This window comes from Dermacentor albipictus, unplaced genomic scaffold (assembly GCF_038994185.2).
Source record: "Dermacentor albipictus isolate Rhodes 1998 colony unplaced genomic scaffold, USDA_Dalb.pri_finalv2 scaffold_38, whole genome shotgun sequence".
Lineage (NCBI taxonomy): Eukaryota > Metazoa > Arthropoda > Arachnida > Ixodida > Ixodidae > Dermacentor > Dermacentor albipictus.
In genome coordinates, this window is record NW_027225592.1 from 264,740 (window position 1) to 283,739 (window position 19,000).

The window sequence follows — 19,000 nt, forward strand, 5'->3', positions numbered from 1 at the left end:
GCAACCCAATCGATAACGTTGCCGCTAGGACTTAAACTGGGAAGTTTTGCGAACAAGTCATTGTCAAGTAAAACTCTTGCTTGGGCTAGTTGGTTCATGCTTGAATTAGTAAAGGCAAGGCGCACAAGACCAGGACTTAAGAAGAAGAACACAAATGACAGGTCCTGTCTGTGTTCTTCTTGAGTCCTGGTCTTCTGCGCCTTGCCTTTACTAATTGAAGTCATTGTCAGCATCGGATTGGTCGAAATATAAAGTGGCGGGAAAGTGCCGGGAAAAAAATCCAACCCCAATTGCAGCCATGATAATTCTGCTTGGTTTAAGCGCATGATTAACAAGTCCCTGTGTTCTAGTGAGCAGTGTCTGCTTCAAGTAGTGCCCGCTTGCTACGCCAGTGTTTGATTTTGCTCAAGACCAACGAGCGCCCCATACACCACTGGCATCTCGTATGCAACACAGCATCGATACAGGGCAAGCAACGCCATTTCGCCCGAAGCCTTCTTGAGTTTCACCTTCAGAGAGAAAAGACATCGCCGAGGAGGTAGAAGAAATGTTACGGAAAGAAGTGATCTAGGAATGATGTAGCTCCTGGACTGCTCCTGTGATCTTAGTCAAGAAAAAAATAACTCAAACATTCAGCGTGGACTGCCGGCGCCCAAACACTGTCACAACGAAAGATGTGTACCTCCTACCACGAATATACGACGCCGTCGACTGCTTCTCCTCCGCGTCGCATTCCTCTACTGTTGATTTACGGTCGGGTTTTGGCAAATTCCAATGCACCCCTCAGACAAGAAGAAGATAACCTTCAGGACACCTGACAGCCTCTGAGTTAAACGTTATGCCCTTTAACTTGTGCAACGCTCCAGCGACATTCGAGCGATTTATAGATACCATGCTCCGCGGACTCAAATAGAAAATTCGTATGGGCTATTTAGACGACGTGATTATCTACAGCCGGACATTTCACGAGCACAATCAGCACCTGTCGATCGTTCTTCACTGCATCCAACAAACCGGCATTATAATAAACTCGAATAAATGTCATTTGGGTTAGTGTCGAGCCCTCCTACTCGGCTTTCTGGTCGGCAAAAACCGCATACGACGAGACCCTACAAAGATAGCAGCGGTTCGCGACTTCAAACAGCCGCACACGGTGAAATATCTTAAGTTTTTTGTGTTTTTGCTCATATTTTCAGCGCTTTATCGAAAATTCCATACAGACTGCTCCTCCCCTGACGTCTCTCCTTCACAAAGACACCCCATACTAGTCAACTGCCGACTGCGAGTCTGCGTTTCAACAGCTGAAATTTTTGTTGACTTCTGGACCGGTTCTGCGGCATTTTGATCCGAAGGCGTCAACTGAGCTGCATACTGACACCACCGGTGTGGGTGTTGGCACTGTGCTTGTTTAGGTCTGTGGTGGCCGTCAGCATGCCATTGCCTACGCTAGTCGGACACTTCGAAAAGCGGAGAAAAACTACACCGTTCCAGAACTAGGGTGTCTAGCAGTCGTGTTCGCCATTCAGAAGTTCCGTCTGCATCTACACGGCCGCGCATTTCCGATAGTGACTGACCATCACTCACGCTGTTGGCTCATTGGGCTGCGCGACCCGTCTAGTCGGTTGGCCCGCTGGGCTTTGCGCCTACAAGAGTACAGCTTTTCCGTCAACTACCAGGACGGACGATGCCGCACGGATGCTGATTGCCTATCTTGTCTCCCTTCACCGCGTACTAAAGCTGACGATGACTCCATTGACTACCTAGTTTCCATCTCTTCCGACTTTCCAGACCTTAGTACCTTGGAGAGCGAGCAACGTTGCGACCCTAAGTTGAAATCCCATGGGCAGCTGCACGTGAGCCAGCAGGAACACCGCGTACTTTTCGTAATGGTGTGCTGTAGAAACAATTACTCGGCTGATGGTCCTCCATTGCTTCTAGTTGTGCCCGAAAACCTGCGACCTGCTGTCCTTCGTTTCATGCATGACGATATCACGCCCATGCACCTTGGCTTCGCACGCACGCTGCAGCGACTTCGCCAGCAATTTTTCCGGCCCAAGCTCTCGAAAACAATGAAACAGTATGTGGCCACCTGTACCGTTCGTCAGAGCCACAAGCAAAGGACGCCGGCTCCAGCAGGCTATTTGAAACCAGCTAGGTTACCAACATTGCCCTTTTAAAAAGTCGGCATTTACTTGCGCGGCCCACTTGCAAAGACGTTAGCTGGCTACTGCTGGATTACAGTATGCGTTGATTATCTCACTCACTACATGTAAATGGCGTCACTTCTATCTGCGACTGCAGGAGATATCTTCTTTTTGTTGCATCACATCATACTACGTCACGGTGCTCCGTGGGTTGTCATTAGTGGCCGGGGACGGCAATTCACCGCCGACGTCGTTGAAGAGCTATTAGGGGTTTGTGGTTCTGCACATCGTCATTCCACTCTTTACCACCCGCAAACAAAAGGCATCACGGAGCAGACAATTCGAACCCTTGCCATCATGCTGTCAATGTACGTCGCCACTGAACACAAAAATTGGGACGCCGTCTTAGGTTTTGTAACGTACGCGCAAAATAGGGCCATGAGTTACTGGATATGAGCCGTTATTTTTGCTCTACGCACGCGCTCCCCAGTGTGTTCTGCACACTATTCTACCTTGTGTCAAGAAGATCCTTCAATCGCGCACATTCTATGCCGTGTTCAAAAAGCACGTCGACTAGCGCATCTTAGGACGTTGTCCTGACAAGGCCACAGCAAGATTTGCTATGATGCGCGGCATATCCCAGTCAGTTTTACTCCCGGTGACCATGTTTGGTTGGGAACACCTGTTCGCAAAAAGGGACTGTACCGCAAGTTTCTCGTCACTTAATTACACTGGACCATTTGTTATACTCAGTCTAACGAGGAATGGGAGCTATGTCGTCGCCAAAGTGACAACGAGTAATCGGCGTTCACGTGCGATGCAAGTTGTTCACGTGGCCAGACTCAAGCAGTGCGATCACAGAAGTCTAAGTCGCTCAGCGAGCTTCGTTTACCCCGGAGAAACTGTAGCAGCACGGCACGACAGAGGCAATGAGAAAGTAGGCCGATCACGCGTTGGCTCGGCTGTACTTTGCGCCGGCTAGGCCTTGCCTGCGGCTTCATCGTGGACCTCATTTCACACATGAAATAAACATCTTTCGGAGCAATATTTGAACCAGTGAGGTTACTCCTAGCTGGGCCAGCAGTTGAAACATTTCCGAAAACCGAGGGATAGGCGCTGTGCGCTTCTTATGGCAGCTTCTGAAGTAGGCCCACTGCAGTCGGCTATTCAAATTGAATAAACTGAACACTCGGAGACAAGTGCGTAAAACCAGCATTGTGCACTTTATTTGCTGACGTCGGTACCACTGCACAAGATAACATGTTGCGTATGCTCGACATTCCAGACGTCACCACTTTCATCGGTGGCGTCATGCTAAGAACTGCTTGTCGAAAACCAGTTTCTGGTGACTATGAAATATGGAATCTTTAACAGCGTGATGGAAAGCGACTATATGAAAAGTGGGACACTTCTGGTGTTTGCTATCCCTTGCATCTACGCATGTTTCTTTGTGCAGCTACAAGTTAAGATACAATAAAAACACAGGCTTATACACAAGTTGCTCTGGTCCTAGGTTAAAAAAAATGGTAGGGGATTGATGTCAGCGGACAGCTCACGCACCTGTCTCATGCATATACTGAAGCCAGAGAGAACAGGAGTGAAAGTTGCGGCCATGACGATGTTTTGCGAATGCTAGCAGAGCTGCAAAACAGTCAAGGCGACGTCGACGCCGCATTGTGGAAATACGAGGACCGGAACTGGCACTTGGCTTGTTCAATAGGCAGCCTGCTTGCAACGCTCAGCTGGCAACTCCCGCCGCCATTCGGAATGTCCTGCGGATAAAATTATTGTCGGCCCATCCACGTGAATTTTGCGCCTCTTCACAAAAACAATTGAAAGGGAGTACTAATGTTAGACATAAACACGCTCAAATGTAGGCTTTTGTTGTAGTAGTGTTTCTAAATTCTTGGGTGAAATATGCGTGCTCACACGCATATGCGTAAAGGTCGAAACCAAATTTTTGCGGGACTAGAGTCAAAACGTGTTGTGGTAATGCCTCGCAGGTACCAAAAGTGTCGCATGTGCCAATCGTTGGGCTCGCACGAGCCGCCCGCGGCCACACCTGTCCTTACCTGCCTACTTTTAGATGCATACATTACGCAGTCTTTTGCTGTAACAAGATCGCCATCAAGATCGGTTTTCGAGTCACCTCGGCATTCCGGCATATTCACTGGCACTCTTTCTTTCACTTTGTATCACGTGTCTTTTCCATTCTCTGCACACACCTTTCCACTTTTAAAGTGGCCTTTAATGAATGTTCACCCTCATCTTCGAACATGTACACCTGTACCAGCTGCTGGAAAAATATTTTTTAGGCAATAATAGAAGGACAGTTTTAAGGGAGTGATCTATATTAGCAACGGCAGAGAAATATTGGCGCGATAAGCACCCATTGGCGAAATTATCGAGCAAATTACTGTAAATATTTTGATAACATAGGCGCTCGGAACATTTCTGCTCCTGAATCATGACTAGCGCCACTTGAAATATTTGTCGCCGAAGTCTAGAAAAACAAACGCACAGGACTTCTCGTCCCGCATTCCCTTCATTTTAATAAGCAGAAAGACGAGGCTACTTTCCACTTGTTTATTGCGTATTATCTTTGTTATATAATTTATTATTGATGTAAGTTATAAAGCCAACGACAGCGCTAGCAGATTAGAGAGAAGTTTGGAATAAAACATTTCTATTTCTCTTGTGGATCCTGTAATGTGTGCCTAATTGCACACGTGCGTGAAAAAACAAATATTAAAAGGGTGCAAAATGCAATCGCCTAAATATTTTTGATGACTTCTTATTACGGCTGCCCAATTCTCGTACTGCACGGAGAGGAAAATAACGTTTGATGCCCAGACCCAAACAAGTTTCCGCAACTTGCACAAAAATGAGATGCAGCCTATCCTGCCCCAGTAATCGCAACGTATTGAGTCAGCCCAAAGCTGCGATACAATAATCCTTGCATTTCGCATATAATGCACCGAAGCCACATATAAAGCAAGTTCCCGAGAAAAAAGACATCTTTGTTATTGCGTAAAAAAAAGTTTTGCACGATGCATCTTTCCTTAGATGGCTCTTCGTTATACAGATGATAACTAATTTAACCGCACCAGTATCATTAGCCACTTCGCCTCGGGACTGAGAATAAATGGTTTCGAGTAGCTAGCCGTGGATGCCACATAGGGATTAGTGCTGAATGAGTGCGCCGAACATTCGTTGCTCGCAAACTAACCCTCAGTTGGCCCAAATTATTCTTAACCACTGCATCGCTGCGTCTTTAATAGCCAGTGTGTTGACCAAAAACGTTCAGAGGACGCTTTAAGCTCCGGGCCAACTCCGCGGACACGTATCAAATTCAATTTAACGTTGCTTTAATACATAAGTTTACTTCAGCATTTTGGCCAGCCTAAGCCTGAAAACGCAGAAATACTTTTATGAGAAAACTGCAGAATCGATTTGAATAAAATGTGCTGCATTCAAAAGAAGGTTAAATTCTAGTGACTGTATTTGAAGCTGAATTATCCCTATAGAACCGAAAAATTTCACGCAAATTTTCAAAAACGTACAAATTTTAACTGGGCATCAAAAATAGGTATCGCGTATTTGCAAGCTGTATCTGTTACAGAATCTAAAGCCGACAAAACAGATTAAAAGGCGAGCATTTTTAAGTTTTAAAAGTAGCCAGTTGCAGATAAGATAATTATAGTCCTTGAGCTCCATTATTCAAAGAGGCGTACATTACTTGCACGAGAAATCGAAAGGTACGTTAAGTAATTATCAAAAATCAACTAATAATTTTTGCAATAATTATTTTACAGCATATATCACAATTTACAACCTGTAGCCGGTGAGCTTGCAAGGCGTACACACGTGGTATAAAACTACAGAATGACGCTGGTTTCGGGATGTGTCATCAAACTTGCCGTAAAAATGCAATGTTGTCGCAGTTAGTTTAACAAAGAATTATATTTATGCATTGAAGCACAAAGTAAATGGAACGACCATGTGTTTCCTTGCACTATTTGGGAACATATCTCGAAGCTGGCGTTATCCTTGAAATTCATTTCATGTGGATACGCCTTGCAAGCTCTCCAGCTACAATTCGTAAACTGCAGTATGTGCCGCAAAATAATAAATTATGAAGTTAATTAGGGTATTTTAGTCAATTAGGTAAATCGGTGTTTCGATTTTTCATGCTCGTAATGTCCTTTTCTACGAGTAATCCACCTGTAGGACAAGAATTATGCCATCTGCCACAGGCGATATTTTTAAATTCCATAAAGCTTAGAAATGATCACCCTGCATGAATTCACACCTTATGTAAGTTCTTCACATTGTTGGAAAGGTTTTCCAGAAGTCCTACTCAATTTGTTTTTGTAAAGAGCTGACGGTCGAAGTGAAAAATATTTTCGGTCACTAGAATAACTTTTTCAACGAAATGCGAGAAGGCACTAAGAAATCGGTGCACTGGCTACCCAGGAAATGTAATTATTTGGTTCTCATGTATTTAGTAAGATCTCAAAAGCTAAAGCTTTCTTAAGGCAATTACTCAACCAGTGAATTAGTCAGCGGTGCCTTAGTCAAAATAGAAAGGCAATCTTGTCGTCCATCTAAAGGTACACGAATCTACAATAGAAACCCATACGCGCTTCTTGGGGCAAAGAAAGCTACACAGGTGAACAAGAAATTGTTCTGGTCCGCTGATTGAACACGGGACCAATGCCTTCTTGGGGCGGTTGCTCTATCACTCAGTGTACCAATGAAGCAATCAGCGGATGAGTCACTGATCTGTAATACTGCTAGTTAATCGGTAAAACAATTAGTAAATCAATCAATGAAACAATGAACCAATAAATTTCCGCGCTGCATCGGGTGTGTCGATACCACTGCAATGGTGAAGAACGAAGCTTGCCCGACAGCGAGCTGCGGTCAGAACTACAAGGTGCCGCAGAGCCCTTTACTATGGCCTTCATTTTCCCTGGCATATGCAAACTACCCTCGACCCTCTTGTCATTTTTCTATGTGTGTATTGAAAGGAGCGCCGATAACTTCAGCAAAGAGCGAGGCGTAAATAATGTGCTTAATGAGCTGGCTCACTGAATATTCCTCGATAGTCACATGCAAACCGGCTTCGTGATTATAGAAGCAATAGCTAGCATCTTAGGTCCAGTGACCGGCCCTTCTAAACAACGGTGAGTTTTGGATTTATTGTACCAATACCTCTTAGCAAGTGGCCTTCTCGGAAAGCTTTAACAATTCCCTATATGATATAGAAAAGCCTGAATTTACCTACTGTCTGGTGTTACTCACCAGACAGTATCCTCAGGTTATAAAATGTGTCAGCCATATTTAATACCTTACTCCGTCTCTGCAGAGTCGTATGTCAACAGTTGTATACACGCCAGCAAGTCTTATAAAGAGCTCTCTCTGTCATACTTCCATATGTTTGGTAGACATTCCCGCTAAGTTAATACTTCCCTCTTGAGACCATGTAATAAGTGTTATTATGAGATGTGCGCAATCGGTTGAGCGTGATTTGTAACAAGTTTGTCTATCAAACCCTTTTTAGAAAAAAATGCGGAAATATGCGCACAGCGACCTTGGAAGAAAATGTGACAACCATCCTAGTATGTATGTTTAGAATGTTTATACTTTTTTTCATGTGCACGAACGCTACCCCCATGCTGGTGTGCTGACGTTATGGTGAAAAATATTTCCATCGTACCAAGTTTTTCAGTGCTTTCGGAGTAGTGCAGACTTCAAAATGCAATGCAGCTTTGATGGTTCGGCGACAAATGAGTTTTTTTAGTCATTGTGCCGTGTGCCACTTACGCCTGAACTATGCTGAATGTGATAGTCATTTGCGAAAACGGGTCAGGGGCTTGAGTTCTTGTTTGGTGCGAAGACAGAGGAGAAGCTTCACTTTCTTGTGCTGGCTGTTTCAAGACGGGACAAGTATGCTGGATGTACGCGCACACAGCATTCGTTGCCTAAATTAAGAAACAAATTGTGAGGTTTTGCGTGCCACACACCAGATGTGATTAAGACACCCCGTAGTGGGGCACTCGCTGCTAATTTGGAACACTTGAGGCTTCTTAACGTGCGCACAATGCACGATACACGGGTGATTTCGCATTTCGCCCCCTACCTAAATGCAGCAGCTGTGCCGGTATTTCATCCCATGAACTAAAATACACCATTTTAGGTGAAGACACACCTCCAGGCCAGCTGTCTGATCGAAATTGGTAACTGGTAACCAAGCTCCACGACCATTACCCAAGATCCGGCCCCGCCAAACCTGCTAACCACAACAGCGCAGCCGCGTCTCAACCAGGCAAGAGCCGCGTCCCAGCAGCCAAGCTGCCCGCCCAAGCCAACCCAGCCCGCGCCACAACTGCCCCGTAAACAGCCGCCTCTCCGCGGTCTCTCCGTCCATGAATATAAGGTCCTAGTACGCCTACGTGGAGGTCTCACTCCGCACGATAAGCTCACCAGCCCTCCTGACCACAGTGTTCTGTGGCCTCAACTTTCCGTTCCAAGATGTTGCCGCCCAAGACCTCATCCTAACCCCACCAATAATACTTTCGCTATCAGCATCTCAGCGAAATCTAGGGTACTCGTCTATGTTACCATGAATTCTCTCAAATTAGGCGACCAAACGCACACAATGGCCGTTCACACTCCCCCGCCCAACAAATTTGTACGAGGGAACAAGAGTGCCTACTGGAACAAGACACCATCAGAAATCCTAGACGGCTTCCTCTAATACATTGCTGACGTTCCTGTCTTAGGCGCTCGCCGTCTGGGACAGACAACCGTCTTCACAAGCCCCTTTGAGGGAAGAAGGTACTCTGGTCGGTCTGCTTGCGAACGGGTCTCTTCGTCTGCCACCCCTTCTATAGAAGTGCAGAGACGCGCTTCAACTGCCAGCAAATCGGCCACCATACCGATGTCTTTCCCGAGCCTTTGACTCACCTCCGTCGCCGACGTGGTGAAAATCACCCACCCACTCAGGAACCGACGAGCACACCAAACTTCACAACTTGCATTAGCTCCCATCTCACAAGGGGGAAAGAACTGCAAAGGCTGCTTCATACGTCCCTAGTCCAAAAGGCCAACAAATGTTCAACGTATCAATCCCGCACCCTCCAGAAATTCTAGCTCAGAGGGCAATCCCAAACATCGGATCACGGCTTCTAGAGATACCGCAGTCTATTTACCTGCATCCCTCCCCTGGACACCAGTCAGAACTCCCTCACTAGCGGGGCCTCATAAGTAAGAATATTAAAATGCAATCCGCTTTTTTTCATTTTCCTTCGCTGCCCTCTACCGCACGCCGTTGAAAACGTTTTGAAAGGATCCCGAGGCTTTCGCCGGTTGATTTGTGTACCTGCGCCCACGTTGAGTGCGCGACGGTTGTGCGTTTCATGGATCGCGAATCATTATTAATTGCTTATTCGGCATAGCAAGTCGTTCCTGGAAGCCATGCAGCACTCACCGACTACTGGGTGAGCAGGCCTGAGTGCGCTGTTGTGCAAACAGTGCGGCCTATTAAGGCACGCTGAGTTCCGTTTGGCGAAACTACTTCTTTGGAATTAGTCGCTCATTTATGCACTTGGAGCTCGCTTAATGTATTCTGTTTACACATTATTTAGACATATCGCATATTCAAGAAGTCTTCGAGCGCAGCCTTCTGCGTCGGATTTATTGAACCGGTGCACTTGTTTACATCGACATCTACATCCGCAGGTCATTGTTATCGTCAAATATTGTGGAAAAGGTGCATCCATGATATAACATATGTTAAAACATAGCAAAACCTACATATCTGCGCTTATGTGCGGTGTTTTTCCTCCCTGAAATGACTCAATATGAGCGGTAAAACCACTTAAACAACGACAACGGTGATCCTGATGCATATATTACAAGCTGTCAATTTATTACCGATTGTCGCTTTTCTTTCTCCATCATACTTGCAGTTTATGCGGGCCATAGAGCCTTATTAAAGAAAACTGCGCTAGTATAAGTGCTCATTCATCGTGCGTGTTCGCTCGCGAAAACGCACGGATACCATCGCTCATACGATGTTGGTGTAAGTGAGCGAGGCGGTTGTTTATGCTGCGGTAAACCGAATGCACCATCTCTTGTTTGCCGTTTGATATAGAGGCAAACAGTGCATCTCTGAAATTGAAAAATGTGTCGGCAAGGCAACACGTACCAACCCACCCATATACGTAGCGAATGCACCGACAGCCTTCAGGTACGGTGACGTACAGATGTTGACACAGCGCTATGTCGCCGCTTGCCACTTATTGTGTACGTGCCGTGCGAAGTGTAGTGGATTTGAAATCGCTAAGGCCAGGACAGAACTATAAAAGCAGTCTCACTCGACCTAACTGCTCAGCTCAGGTCCGCTTGCAGCGGGTGCATGAACTCGACGGTGCCAGGCATAACCTTCGCTGAACAGGATCGACATTGGTTCAAAATTGATGGGCATGATTTGAGAAGGTTGAAGCTTGTGCATTTCAACTTGGTAGGTGTGTTTGGCTTATTTTAAGCACGATTAATTATATATACAAACGAAGACGCTGTCGCTATCATGTTGTCGGTTGGGCGGCCGATCGCGCGGGGTTCGGCCGAACGATGGTCGGCACTCTGATTTTGCTAGTGTCGTGGACAAGAAAGCCCATCGCAGTACAACTAGCGCTCGTCGGTGTCGTCGTTGTCGGCCTGGTATAATAAAATCGTTTCAGACAAGCACGATAGTCGGTCGGTCGTTGGCGTAAGCGTCTTGTTGTTCTCGTATTGACGCAATGTTACCGCACCTTAGGAGTACGTGGTCAGGCACGCGCTGCCACCACCAGGAAGTGAGGACCGACGTTGCAAGAATACGCCGTCAGTAACGTGACGTATATAAGTTTCGCCCAAGTTTAACGCATGGCTTTTCGTTAAGTTTTCTAGCTATCAATGAAAGGCGGCAACTACCCGGCTCACGGTGCAGTCCGGACAACTGGCCGCTTTGTATATTAAAGTGGAGTTGCAGTCTTGTGCTGCGCAATTTTAGGCACAGCACTGACGTAGAGCTACAAGTACAGTTTCAGCACGGTACGTGGCAGAGTGTACAGCAGCGGGCGTCAAAGCGTTTTTTTTTCGGAGGATTTCCCGGCGCGCGGCTACACACGCGAGCCTTCCAAAACGTTTCGCGGCTAATCTGGTAGAGCAGTACGCATGCGCCGTATGGCCGTGAAAAAGGTGGATTGCAGAGAGTTCCACAAAAAGCGGAGCAACTTGCAGATCCACATCGCCCCCCCCCCCACACACACACACTAAACGAAGGCCTAAGCACCACTCACATAGGGAACAGCGTCAGCTGAGACTTTCCCCTCCTTCGTCAAACAAATACACAACGCCCACTGGTCTAAAACTAGTCCCACTCTTGGCAATGGCTACTGCATTCTGTCCACAACCTTCACAATCTATGATACCCCGCATCAAAAACCTCTACCTTTCCATACCCCAATCAAAAATTATTACAAGTTCAAACGTCTATACGCGACCAAACCGTACCCACACAGATTGAGTGTGTGCACTTAGTGGTCGAGGTCATCAAAAACATTTCAGCCACCACCTAAAACAGAGTACCTCTTGATTCTAACCCCGCAGCACATACCAAACTCCTGCACGTGTGGGAAGCGCAATCCAGCTTTCTTAAATGCTGGAAAGGTCAACGGCCCAACCGTCAGCTGCGTCGCTGGATCGAAAAACTGGACCACCGGATCGAGGATTATAGAGTCCCTCTGGTGCGACAGCAGTGGGGACAGATGTACTACAGCATGAAAGGGCAGGTAGGCTCTAAAGAGTGGTAGCATTTGTTTTTCCATTTACTCGATCCCACGCTAAAATCATCCCAACACGATGCATTAGTGCGTCTCGTCCATGCGTTCTAAGGCACTCGCATGGATGTGCTCGCGGATTTGTGTCACGGCTATCTAAACACGTCACACACCGACCCACTTCACCACACACGTAGACCTCTCTAACAAGGCCCTCGATGCGGATGTCGTCGGCACTGAATTGCGCTACGCAATAAATAAATTGCGTACCACTTCGGCCTCGGGCCCTAACGGAGTCTCTAACAAAGCCCTCTGAAACCTCCAAGTTACCTCCGTATCTGCGTTAGCCGACCTTATGAACTCCTACCGGCAGGAAGGCGAACTCCTCGAAGCATGGCGTCATGCGCAAGTCGTTTATTCTAAAGCGCGGCAAATACCTCTGCAACGAAAACCTTCGCTCAATGTCTCTCGCCTCCTGTATATGCAATTTTATAGAGCACGTTATCCTAATCCACCTCCAAAATCACGTGGAAGACCATGAACTCTTCTACCCACCATGGCTGGATTTCGCAACCTACTGTCTACGGAGGTTATTATGGTTCAACATGCGAGACGTGGACCGTGCTTACAGAAAGGGCACGAAGGCCATTATCGGGCTCTACCTAGCAATAACCTTCGACATCGTCTCGCACCAACTCATCCTTACTAACCCACTCCCTCATCCACCCCGGAGAACGCTTGTTCAACTACATACGCTTGTTTCTCTCCCCTCGCACTGCCGAGATCAGGCTAGCCAGTCAAGTCGGGTCCCATGCCCCTAGGCAGCCATGGCACACCACAAGGCACGGTTCTCGAGCCATTCCTTTTGAACCTCGCCCTCACCACACTTCCGCTTACACTTGCCGCCGTACCTGGCCTGCAGCTTTCCTGCGCGGAGCCGTAAACAACCGCCTGTCCTCCCTCTCTACGTCGATGAATATAAGGTCGTATGGCGTCTACATGGAGGTCTCGCTCCGCACGATAAGCTCACCAGCCCTCCTCACCACAGTATTCTGTAGCCTGTGAGTACCACCGTGACATGACGCGGAGACCCGCAGAAGACGGTCGACGTCATCGAGCTTCACATTACGAGGGCAGGACTTCAGTGATTGCACCAACAGTCTGAGCTCCTGGTCATTAGGGGACCACTGCTGTGCCTTGGGGGCGACTCTGCCCTCCGAATAACTACAAGCCGCCTCCCTGTAAAGCAAGTCTACACAATCCGCGTTCTGGGGGATGCTCCTCCAAATCAACCATAGGGAAACTGAGACCCTCGCTAAACTGACCAGAACGGTCACTAAAACTACCCGCCTAATCCGGCAAATTGCAAACAAATATCAGGACATGACGGAGGCTTACCTCCGCCGACTGGTTCAAGCATTTGTCCTGAGCCGCGTTGTCTATATCCTACCCATCTTTACGTTCCTCCTGCCGAGAAGCTAACGGTAGACGATCTCATTCGCTAAGCCTATCAGTCGGCGCTACATTGCCCCTCACACAGTAAAGGGTAGCCAATCGGAGATAATCTCTGGCAAACCTCCCTGTCTTTCTTTTGGCTTTCTATCTTTCTCCCACAGAGAACCTCCGGAGCGATACTACTCGCTTCAGTAAATACAACCCTCCACAAACTGTGCGAGGCCCACTACACTTCCCAGTACAATCGCTCCACCCGCACTCGATCACGCAGGGCTATCTTTGCCACTCTAACATTGGCTTCGACTCCTCAGACCCAGACCACCGTCTACTTGCACGTTCACAAAGCATTAGAAATAAAACCCCTTCCAAAGAATATGCAATCAATCCATCATGAGGATCGCAGTACACCACGAACACGTGCCCTTCACGCCAAGTACGGCCAGTACTCCAACTCCGTCTATATCGACGCAGTCGAATACCCTACCCCTTACGCGCTCGCGTTGGTAGCGGTAACTGGGACCGGCACCTCGATTGCGGCTGCAACCATGTACTCAACCTTCACCGAACCAGCGCAGGAAGCTCTGATCACTCTAGCGATAGCTAACACCTCGTCCAGTTCGAAAGCCACCCTGCGCTGCTCTGGAAAGAGCCGTATATACATTACCACACTCCACATCCATCACACCCCATATCCCCTCCGAGGGATTGAACTGGTCGGCCCACACTAGCGCACGAGGATTCATGAGCCGGGCCGTGGACGTCGGCGAGAAAGGGAGTGGTCTTATTTCGCAATATATTCCGCCGCTAGGGCCTCAACAAGCAATTCTAACCACTCTCTCACAAGACCTTAACCAAGCCTCAAGAAGTCATCTGGTGCCGGTTACAGACCCACTCCTCCCCTACACGGAAATACAACCAAATCCACTTTATTTAAACATCGCTATCAGAATACAGATGTTGAGGGTCGTGGACTAACCCAGAAAACGGGGTATATTGACCCGGGTACACTCACGCATATCTCGGTCAGTACTCTCCCTCCTGCACTCTTTGTGGCCCATAAAGCCACACAAAATCGCATACTTCGGAATAGTCCGGAAGACCTACCTCCTCCGGAACTTGGTCAGCTCCATACCACCGAGCAATAGGAGGCCGTGCTGCTCAACTCCGGCCCGACAGAACAGCTGTGGGCCGCCGAGCGGCCCACTGAACCCACCCACAGCCAGGAGCTTCCGGCAACCTACTGCAACCATCATCCCACCATCTCTTAACCTGCTGCTGATGACTAAAATCTTCAATCACCATCCCCCGGCCTCGGGCTTAGCAGCGCAATGCCAGCCACTACGCCACCATTACAGCTCGCACACTAACGTCGTGAGAAATGTGCTTGCACCCTACTGTCCCCACATTCAGTGCTACCGAAATCCAGTTTTTATGCTACACATGAAATTTCCTCTCATAATGAAAATATGCCTCGCATTTTTGGTAGGAGTTCGAAGATGATCACGATGACTCGTGCTTTAATTGCGAGAGAGCTTTGTGCACGCTGCTGCTAGACTGATGTCTAACAATTATCGCCTTCATAATTAAATGTTATTACATTAGGTAGAGGTTGCTGGTATCCCTCAAATCAACATGGAGCGCTGTGGTCATACGTTACTCACTAACAGCATGTGTGACGAGACCAACGCGCCGACTGAATCCATGGCTGCCCCCGTCACTAGTGCCGGCCTTATTTAGCGCGAGCCAGCCATCTTCAGTGGGACCGAAGAACATGACGTCGAAGACCAGCTGTCCTATGAACGAGTAACCACTCACCGTAAGCAGGACGACCACATAAAACTTAACGTCATATGTTACCGTGCTGATTTCGCCAACCTACCGTTTAAGAATCACTAATCTGATAACTTGAGTTGGTCCGCTCTGTGTTTCTCGAGTGATTCTAGGCGGAAAATTACCAAATTCATCGGAAAAAACACACCAGGGATCAACGCAGCAATTCACCTCGATCGTCCTAACACCTAATTAGCGGAGAGGAGCGATTTTGACCACATTATGCCTGCCCGGCAGCCGTCAGCGGCGTCGCCGCACCTGTGGTGATGAGGCTTCCCGCGTGCTTAGCGGGCAGGAAATTTAGCCAGATGTAAGTATTGGTGGAAGGAGAGGACGTTACGCAGGAAGACTACGAGGATAGCACAGGCTTGCGTCCGGTCATACGACGTAAAGCCAAGGAATCAACGCGACAGCGACAACACGTGTCATTCCAGCCGATGGGAGAAGGTAAGAAACAGGTAGAGCGACGTATACGAGAGATCACCAAGGTGAGCAGAATGCCGTATCTACCCAAGGAGGAATACAAGATACTAGTAAAACCAAGAGGGGTTTTTGGAGTCTCCGACTAAACGAGCACCCACATTGCCCAAAGCATCGTCAAAGCAGCCAGCCTGCCCGAAGAGGCGCAAGAGCAAGATGAGATATGTATGGCTATTAACAGAACATAATAGTGATCAGTACTCCCACAAAAATTGGAGGACGCTTAAGCTTCGCCTTCAAGAGTGGAACGCGATAGCGTTCCCGTCGACCCGCCAATGGGTGTAAGACAATGGGCTACAGGGCAGCCATCACTTACGAGGCGCCCCGCATCAGACGCGGTGAGCGTCGAGCCATATGGTCGAGCAACGCGGCGTTCGGCGCAGCAATGAAACGTGCGCCTGAGCAAGCGGAGCGAACCAAAGAACTCGGTATCCCGGAGGGGGAAATGATGCACGCCAGCCAAACGCCGTGATCGGCACGGGCAGAGAGATAGAGAGATAGTGATCTAAAGAAAGGAAGGACGCTTGATTCTGCGGAGGGAGCGAGGCGAAGCGTTGTCAGGGGAGAGAGTCCGAACCGCGACAGCTCCAATGCGCGCGTGGCGCGCCATCTGTCGGGGCAGCGCCGTACATGGAGAGGAGGGGCTCTTCTGTGTTTGCCGCAAGATGGCTCTCCGTGTGCGGAAAGCGCAGAAGAAATGCAGCGAAACGCACTTCGCTACTCGTGTAATTGCGACTTCTGTAAGTTACATGTTCATAATTACCTATATACACCACAGTATAACTTTCGACGGCTCGTTTCGAAGGCAACACCGCATTCACTAGAGGCGCGTTTGTACCTTTTGGAAGCATCGAAATCGTGGCTGAGTGGTAGCGTCTCCGTCTCACACTCCGGAGACCCTGGTTCGATTCCCACTCAGACCATCTTGGAAGTTGCTTTTTATTTATGGAGTGCCTGCCGTGATTTATCGCTCACGGTCAACGCCGCAAAACGCTGACGCCGACACCGACGCCGACACCGACGCCGACGACACCGGCTTTTCTGCGACACGATCTCCTCAACGCTATCGCGTTAAAAGAACACGCCGACAAGTAAAACAAGATCGTCTGTACCAGGACGAATACACGAGAATATGAAGTCAGTGCTTGGGAAGCGGCCCCAGACAATACATCCAAAGGAATGATCCGAGGCATAGGACTGGAAGACAGTGCATAAGACATCATGATAAAAGATATAACTCCAAGAAATCCTGCAGGAATCACCGCCAAGCGAAAGGGCAACACAACAAACGTGACTGTACTGTTCGACGGATACAAGGTCCCAAGCTACCTGAGATACGGTGCGGTCTTGTTGCGGTGTACGCTATACAAGAAACAACTGCACATGTGCTGCCAATGTGGACCATTTGGACACAGAGCGGACGTGTGCCCTAAGCCCGACGACAAGATTTGCCGAAGATGCGGGCTGGCGGACACTCCCGAAAATCATGAATGCCACGCTAAGTGTCAACTATGCTACATGGATCACCCTACTTCAGATCGAGAATGCACGGCATGATACAAGATCCCCTTCCTGGTTAAGGAACGTCACTGGGAAAGAATTAAACAAGTAAGAGAAAAATAATAAAAAACTACGCGACGCAAGATGAGCCGCAAAGCCTAAGCATATTGAAGAATCGTCCGGAACCCCCTTCGAAACCTTCGAAACCCAGTCAAAAATTCCATCAAGCTACTGGCTTACATGTCTGATGGCTATACGTAATTTCGGACCTTGAAGGTCTACCAGTCTGATGGTCTACCGGTCTGATGGTCTACCGGTCTGATGGTCTACCAGTCTGATGGGCTACCAGTCTATCGGTCTCTACCAGTCTACTGGTCTACCAATCTATCGGTCCCTATTAGTTTGTCCATTAATGGCACAAATGCACGATTGCATCAATTTTAAGACATATTGGCACAGCTAGTCCTACGCAGACTGAAGGAATAACATTCTTGTTGTGCGTCTCAACAGTTTGTATGCCAGTCAGTAGGCAGGCATGTGCGCATTCCACACTCCATTTTTAACAGGACAAACAAAATTAAGGAAATTGAAGCTTTAATTGCACTCGACATGACCAGTTCGGTTTTGTCGTTACATTGATGAAATCAGTGGTGCAAAAGAGCAACGCATAGATGCATGGTGTATTGCTTGGCAGCCACAAAAATAGAGTACGAGATCTTAATCACCCGCTGAGCTTATGAGTTGATGACAAGTCACCGAAAAATATTGTAGCGCAGCCTTCATTCCGCTTCTAACTTGCCCAAGTTTGTGATGTCGCTTATATATACTATATATACATAATATACTCACGCGGTAGCTGTGCTAAAATAGCGGCAATTAGTTTCTGCTCTCCTCGACACTCTTAAGGTAGCGCAACTCATGTTATTGTGTAACCGTAATTAACATGAGGTGAAGAAATATCATTCACCGATGTACTGCGGAAAGCCACTCGGTTGCTAGTTGCCTCATGCATCTGCCGATTTCGGCACCACAAAGGCTAAATAAAAGTAAAAGCACTAAACAAAGACTGATCGCGGTTTCGATTACTGCAGATTTTTCATGAGGTTTTACACGTTCAACTCGGTTAATCGGCTGCGCGGACGTTTTCGTTTCGGACGGTCATGAAGCCCGTAGAAATCTAACCTTTAAGCGCCCTACTGGTGTACAAAAGCTACATGTAAAGGATCTCCAATAAACGACAAGACTCTTAGTGGCATTGGAGGGTTGCCTGTAAGAGTTTTTACATGACTTTTAAGAGCCCTGTTTGTATTGGGAGGGTGCATATAGACACTCTTGACTGACCTTTAAGAACCCTATTGGTATTGGGAGAGTACCTGTAGGAATCCCTGACTGACCTTTAAGAATCATATTGCTATTGGGAGAGTGCCTGTAGGAATTCCTGACTGACCTTTAAGAATCCTATTGGCATTGGGAGAGTACCTGTAAGAATTCCTGACTGACCTTCAAGAATTCTACAAGTCCATTAAGATAGCCCTGACGGATTTTTTGACCGGGAAGGGCATAGCAGATCCAGGTCCAGGAGCAGAGCCAGGTGCAAGGCCAAGGAACCCCGGATGCACTACGGCAACACCAACGCTGAGCTGGGCAAGCTTGGTCAAGGGGAAGCACGCAGTGGCAGAGGCTGTAGGCTAATCACAAATTAGAGGAAGAGCTGGCACAGGTAAAACAATTTGTTGCTTCAGTGACACAACAAATGGTAGT

General features: G+C 47.9%; 1 protein-coding gene across 8 annotated transcripts in view; it reads right to left on the reverse strand.

Moving 5' to 3' along the window:
* Positions 1-3,348: 3,348 nt before the first annotated feature.
* LOC135916939 (uncharacterized) overlaps positions 3,349-19,000 on the reverse strand; it is a 210,965-nt gene continuing 195,313 nt past the window's right edge. For all 8 annotated transcript variants that reach the window (XM_065450380.1, XM_065450378.1, XM_065450376.1 and 5 more), the window contains one exon: positions 3,349-3,916. Coding sequence is in view for 2 of the 8 variants with exons in the window: in XM_065450383.1 (XP_065306455.1) it covers positions 3,883-3,916 (34 nt within the window). In the remaining 6 variants the exon portion in view is untranslated. The remainder of the gene's footprint in view (positions 3,917-19,000) is intronic.